Below are 6,823 nucleotides of genomic sequence, written 5' to 3'. Positions count from 1 at the left end.
TGAAGGATGCACATTAAAGACCCCTATACACCTTTGCCAAATAATGCAAATCATCTATCAAGCACATCAAGAATGAAAGACACAAGAGAGAAACTAGTAAGGAATTGGGGTACTTTTAATGTAAATAGCAGATGAACAACCATGGCACTACAGGGATTACAAGCTTATCACAAAATGAACCTCAAAGAACACTTAAAAAAAATTAATAAAAGTACAAAAAGGGTAAGGTCCATTTCTTTTATACATTTCCAAACCGCTCGGCACGTTTTCGCTTCTTTGCCTGAAAGAGAAAAAGAGGGTGGGGAGAGGAGAAAGGTTACACAGTGAAAAACAAGATTGTAACATGGTCAGTATTACAAAGAGCAGCCCCATGAAGTGTTGTAACAAGATACAGTGGTTAACTAGTTAAGATGAAATTTCATTCCTCTGAAATGACTGCTCAAGATGATGCAGTCTGACATCACAATCATACACAATTTAATCACTATCTTGAATCATTATGCCTTCCAACAAAGATAACCTGAATAGTTTTCCAGAATTAACAGAAACTGTAACAATTCGAGGTAACAATTTTAACAGTGTTTTCCAACACTTTAGTATTTGATCCCCTAAGATTATAAAGCTATTTGTACATTGTCTGCATTAACATAGCAGATTCTTTGTGTTCCTTGACATGTTTATGGACCAAATTAAGCTGTAAATAGGAACAGATAAATCACTTGACTAAAATATTCACAAGAATAAATGAGAAGGCCCCGGCAACTCTTTATAGATGGTTATATGCAATGACCAAGAGTAAAATGAAGAGACATGATCACTTTATATAATGAACAGACTTTAACAGGCATTTATTCATATATAAACAAATCACACACATACGTTTAATAAACATTTTAAAACACCTGTACCAGCAGAACCCATACCTCTGAATCATTGGCTCCAGCAGAGGCTGCACTTGTGACAATCCCAAATCGCTCCTTCCTTTTCTTAAGCTTTTCATCATCCTCAATCTGTGAACACACAAAACAGGGAACAAAAGGTTTCAAAATAGCTCAACATTTGTTGCCTGTGTGAAGTACTTCTGTTATGATAGCTTCTCATAATATAAGGTCTGCACATTACTTGTCATTTAAGCTTTTTTGAAATATGAAAAATAGTACCTTTTTAGAGACTGAGGAGACATTCATGCCAAAACGTTCTGCTCTCTTCTTTAACACCTCAACATCAACCTAAAATAGAGTGGCACGTTCAACAGTGGTTTTGCAGAGATTTACTTTTTTCCACATTTCAATTTCAAAATGTGTGTCCAAATTACTCACATTAACTTTCGCTGAAGTTCCTAAGTACAGAAAAGAAATAAAGAAAAATCATCAATGGATGCAAATTTTCATTAATTAGCCACTGTAACTTGCAGACTTGAATTTAAAGTAAAAGACAGACTGGGTTTCACAATATAGTGGTCACATACAACACAACTTACCTACTGCATACAACAAACACAGATAAGTCGGTCATTTACACTTGGACATTAGCACTTACTTTATGTGCCAGTTTTAGGTAAATAAATTATTAAATTACTGAAATTAATTCAAAGACATTCAGACTAAATATGTAAAACAACTGACTTAATGAGTCCTTTATTACAGTTGACCAAAAGTAGTCACAAAAAAAAAAAAAAGAGACCAAAATACTGTAATTAGTGACTGGTTATTCAAATGTTTGTCTCTCATTTGGAACTTAGGTAATTGTTTGATACTATTATTTTGATAGAGTAAAAACTAGACAATTAGTGTGTGGCAATGGAATAAACATGTGGCACAAAAATACTATCAATGGCTTACCAGTGACAACAGCACCGAATTGACAACACAAAATGAAATTTACTGAAAATAACCAATAGCAGCATCATTTAAACAAAATAACTTTTGAAAACAGTTTTGAGATGCAACGCAAACACATTACATTTCAACTCACCTTTGGAAGATACAGATTCAGCTGCTTGCAAACCAAACCTAATAAAACAAGAAAAGGAATTAAAGATTATTTGATGCCTTAAAACACATACAAAATAATCCACTGCATTATATAAGCATTACAGCTAACAAATTATACCCATGTATATGTCCACTTTCCTATTTTACAGTTACAAAACAGTTTGTTTCTCGAGAACGTAAAGGTGTTATTTACCATTTAATATTATTGTAAAATTTTCTGAACTTATGTATTTCTCTTTTTAAATTTAAATAGATCAACATGCGTGAGAGTATTTTTCAATTATACTGCCACAAGACAAAGTACAGGCTTATGTGCAGTGGTGGTTCACATTACTTACATAAGATTATTGCACAGTCCAAACATTGCACTTTACTGATATTTAATAAAAAAATTTTCCCTCTCAAAAACAAGCAAACCTTGCTGCTCGAGCTGCCTTTTTGTTGTCCGTACTTGGTGGAAGATTGAAGCGTTCTGCTCTTTTCTGAAGCCTCTGCAATTAAAATAATAAAGAAACTTTTTTTTTTACTTATTTTAAATGGCAAGGAGACTATACCATAGAATTTAATGATATAACAGTCATTCTTGAGAGGTGGGACAAAACAGGGTGCAAAATTGAAAAAATTAAAACTTTGTACTCAGACAAAGGAAACTACATTTATGTATCTTATATGTACTAAGCTACTGAGCTATGCTTTGATACAACCTCCCAACTTTTCTCTTTTTTAAAAAAAAATGTGTTTTTTAACTTGGAATGTGTAATATAATTTCAACTTTATCTTTAACAGCTTTCTAGATGTTTTTAACATTTCAAAACACATTCTCATGTTAGTAGACAGATTACACTTTCACATGTGACCAACAATTCCACAACAAATATAAAATATCATAATGAAATATCATCAAAATATTCATCTGACGGAGGTGACAGAACTGACGGAGTTGACACATCTGACGGTGTTGACCAAAACCTGAATTTGTAGTCATTTTAACTATCAAATACATTGAATCAATTAATTACTGTATTAAAACAACCACAACAAACAGTGAGTATGTTATTGTTTATAAAGCTTCTATTCAAGAGTCACATTTAAGTATTTTTATATACTATTGGAACACAAAATCTTACGGTGGTGACATCTGACGGTGTTGACAAATTTGCCATTTCTTTCACAAAACAAATGGAGTTCATGTAGTAGACATTTTGTTTTTTTTCTGTTGATGCTAGAGGCTAATGGAACCTGCTTCAGGAGAATAAAATGGTTTAAAGATTTCAAATAATTTTCTCAGAAATTGGATGTTTGGTGTTGACATATCATAGTTGTGACACACAAAATATTAACATTAGAATTAAAATATTCTAAAACTATAAAACTTAGCAGAGCCTGTGTGACATTGATGTACTCTGCAGAAGAGGACTGTGGCAAGGGGGTCCTTTTAGAGTGATAGCCCCTGATATTCCCTGATTTTATTACATTTTAAGTAATGTCTGACGGTGTTGACAAAAAGTGAGGACACACCTTCGAAACCTTATTAAACACACATGTCTGACTGAAAAACAACCTTGCTTTAATATGAGATATTATTAAGTGTTGCCTTTGATAAAACAAGGTCTTTTTCATCATTAAATTTTTTTTTAATCCATTTTATAGCATATGAATGAATAAACCCTTCTCTGTGGACACACAGTTTTAGATGTAGTGAGAAGACAATAAGTGTCATAGATTTCACATAATAATGAGCAAATTAAATTGAAGGGGATAATTGTGTTAAATACATTCTATTATTAATCCCCATAGCATTTACAATTGAAAATATGTTTTATTTTTAAAACTAATAGCAGTTATAATTGGTGGACATGTTTTGTCCCATGTCTCAAGAATGACTGATAAATAATGCACATCTGTTTGACGTGTAGCGTAAAATACAAGCTAACAATATATTGTACAAAGTACTGTAAACACACTTTATAGCCCAATAATACCAGTAAACTTATTTCATTATATTTATCTTTTTTATTATTATAATCTATATTTACAGATGATAATGTATTTGTGCCACCTGGTCGTTATTTGACAAACAATTAAAAAATGTTTAATGGTACCAGGACTGTAGAATTTAAACTCAGTCACAGTGAGAATCTTTACAAATTTGTCATGTGTGGGAAATGTGTTTTGACTACCACTGTATGTGGTTTCAGTAAAGATCATTACCTCACCAACTGTAGCAGGGGGGTTTATCTTGACCAGTTTCTTTTCAGCTTCCCTGAAATCAAGAGCACAATAAACAAAAACCCATTTGCAAATTATGACAACACTTATCCTCAAACAAAGCTAGCACTACACCGCAGCGATTTTTTTACATGCAAAGTGCAAAGTATGGTAGGGTAGAGGGGAACAACATACTCTTCAGGTGGAGTAAACTCTTGCTTTTCAGGAGCGGTCTCTTCTTTGGCAAAGGCCTCCTAAAAGACATGTGAAGTTAGTTACACTGAACAAATCAAACATCTTGGACAGTAAAGGACCGCCTACTCAGCTGTCAATCTTCGACGGAACATTATGCTTAAAAAAAAAAAAAAAAAAAAAAAAAAAAAGGTTTGTCAGGAAACCTAGGGCTGTGCGATATAATAATATATACAGTTGCAATCAAAATTATTCAACCCCCTTGACCTGCAAGACATTTTGCTGAAGAGAACATAATTGTGTGAAACCAGTTCAACAAAAGCATCAGTACACTATTACAGAAGGTTTATTAATACACACTTAAATAATTCTGAGAAAGTAAGTTTATGCATAGTGGAAAAAAAGTCCAAGTGTTTGTTCAAAATTATTCAACCCCCAAAAGTAGAATTTGGTGTAGAATCTTATCTTTTATTCTTTCAAACCACCAATAAACTCTGCTTAGAAGCTTCTGTCACCTCTCTCCTGCAATCTTGGCCCATTCCTCAGCTGAATAAGCTTTCAGATCAATAGTAATCTTACATAACTTTATTACGAAAAAAATCCTCAAAAAACATTACATTATATAGACATTGTCACTTTAAATATGCCAATAAACTGTTGTTGATGCAAAAACTCCTGGATCTTCAGAAAAGCTTGTATTTGTAAAATACTGCAGTCTCAGGGGTTACAATTTTTTAATGCAACTGTCTCTAAGCAATGATAAAGTATGTACTGATAAATATTTTTGTTTATATTGCCATATTACAGCAATAAAAACAGCACTGAAGAATAAGAAAACACACAAGATGTGCCGAGTGTTAATTTAAACAAACAGTAAAAAAAAAAAAAAAAAAAAAAAAAAAGAACTCAAATGCGGTCCTCAAAAAAAACTAACTATACTGGTCATTACGGAAGTCCTAAGAGGCCATGCAGTGTTATTTTTTTCTTCTGGTTTTGTCGTGATCACGACATATTTTTCTCGTGATCTCGACATAACAAAAGTTGTTTTGTCATTATCATGACTTATTTTTCTCGTTATCTCGACATAACAAAGTTGTTTTCTCGTTATCATGAGTTATTTTTCTCGTTATCACGACATAACAAAAGTTGTTTTCTCGTTATCATGAGTTATTTTTCTAGTTATCACGACATAACAGAGGTTCTCGAAGTTACACAAATGCGCCAACAGGTGGCAGTATTGTATTACAAATGACTGATTGGACACGCATAATGTACAGTATTTCCATGTTTGGGACAGAGCAAGGACCACTCCGTGATTGCTATAGTTTGTGCAGTTAATTATTGACATTTAATTAACTTATAAATGTTTAATGCTTGAATAAAAATGATTATTTTTGCTTTAAAGTGTATCTGTTATGGTTACGTTCTTACTGCTGCACGACTCGTTTCTCAGCTGCAATAGCATTCAGTACTGAAGTTCTGAGAGACCATCCATTATGCATTGTCTTATGCATCTATCTTGTTTTTCTCGTTTTTACTGATTGTTTGATTTTTAAAACACGAGTCTACTGTTGCTATAGTAACGAACGCAACTTTGACGGACATCTGCTATAACCGTGCGCTCTTTGAGAAGCGAAAGTTGCTGAAATATACATAATGTAGTACTAAGGTCTACAAAAAAACAAATATAGGCTTACCAATCACTGTTGATTTCTTTTTACACAGTAAACATTTTGTTTGTGTAATTTACATGTTTAAATGGTCTTACTAACATCAGAGCATTCAACACCGAAAGCGCAGGTGGAGTGCCCTCAGACCCATATGAAGGCGCTCCACCTGCGCTCTCGGTGTTGAATGTATAGATATAAAATATATAGATATAGAATCTACAGATATAAAACAGTTCAGATATAAAACAATGTTAGTTTAAAACGTTAAACCTAGATAAATGTGCGCTTTTATGCGCTTATTCAATCGTTTTTGCGGAGAGGGGAGGCTAAAGCGCGCTTTACAGGACATGGAGGCGCCAGCACTATCGCTTGCATTTTTCAGTGGAAACAATTTAAAATTATCCTTCACTTTAGCTCACAAAGGTAAGAATAAGGGGCCGTTCACATGTCGCGCCTAAAAACGCGTGGAAAACGCTAGGCGCGCCGCTTTCTTCCTTATCAACAAAGCGCTCTGGCGCTTGCGCTCTGGAAGCGTCTGCCGTTTCTAAGCAACCATCAGCTGCGCTCTAGCTCCAAGCCTATGAGTCTCCATGCATTGTTTCTTCTATTAGCGTCAAAATAATGGGGCTTGACAAATCATAAAGTTCAGGAAATCCCTGGACCACAATGATGAGCTGCTCCTCTATTCAAGAACCAGACGCAAAAAAGCGCATCATGTTTGTTTTCTTTATTTTGTAAAAGCACTGTTTTAAACGTTTT

The 6,823-nt window shown here is 33.8% G+C and overlaps 1 protein-coding gene across 1 annotated transcript in view; it reads right to left on the bottom strand.

Annotated features, from left to right (window-relative positions):
* Window positions 1–97: 97 nt before the first annotated feature.
* The window catches only part of sarnp (SAP domain containing ribonucleoprotein), a 13,102-nt gene continuing 6,376 nt past the window's right edge, over window positions 98–6,823 (bottom strand). Inside the window, exons 4-11 of the mRNA XM_073825437.1 lie at window positions 4,398–4,456; window positions 4,206–4,257; window positions 2,412–2,485; window positions 1,975–2,012; window positions 1,320–1,339; window positions 1,161–1,229; window positions 924–1,010; window positions 98–280 (exon numbers count right to left, since the gene is read on the bottom strand). Of these exons, the coding sequence (XP_073681538.1) occupies window positions 239–280; window positions 924–1,010; window positions 1,161–1,229; window positions 1,320–1,339; window positions 1,975–2,012; window positions 2,412–2,485; window positions 4,206–4,257; window positions 4,398–4,456 (441 nt within the window). The 3' untranslated portion in view covers window positions 98–238. The remainder of the gene's footprint in view (window positions 281–923; window positions 1,011–1,160; window positions 1,230–1,319; window positions 1,340–1,974; window positions 2,013–2,411; window positions 2,486–4,205; window positions 4,258–4,397; window positions 4,457–6,823) is intronic.

The sequence above is a fragment of the Garra rufa genome, chromosome 20 (genome assembly GCF_049309525.1).
Source record: "Garra rufa chromosome 20, GarRuf1.0, whole genome shotgun sequence".
Taxonomy (NCBI): domain Eukaryota; kingdom Metazoa; phylum Chordata; class Actinopteri; order Cypriniformes; family Cyprinidae; genus Garra; species Garra rufa.
This window is presented reverse-complemented; position numbering and strand designations above follow the sequence as displayed.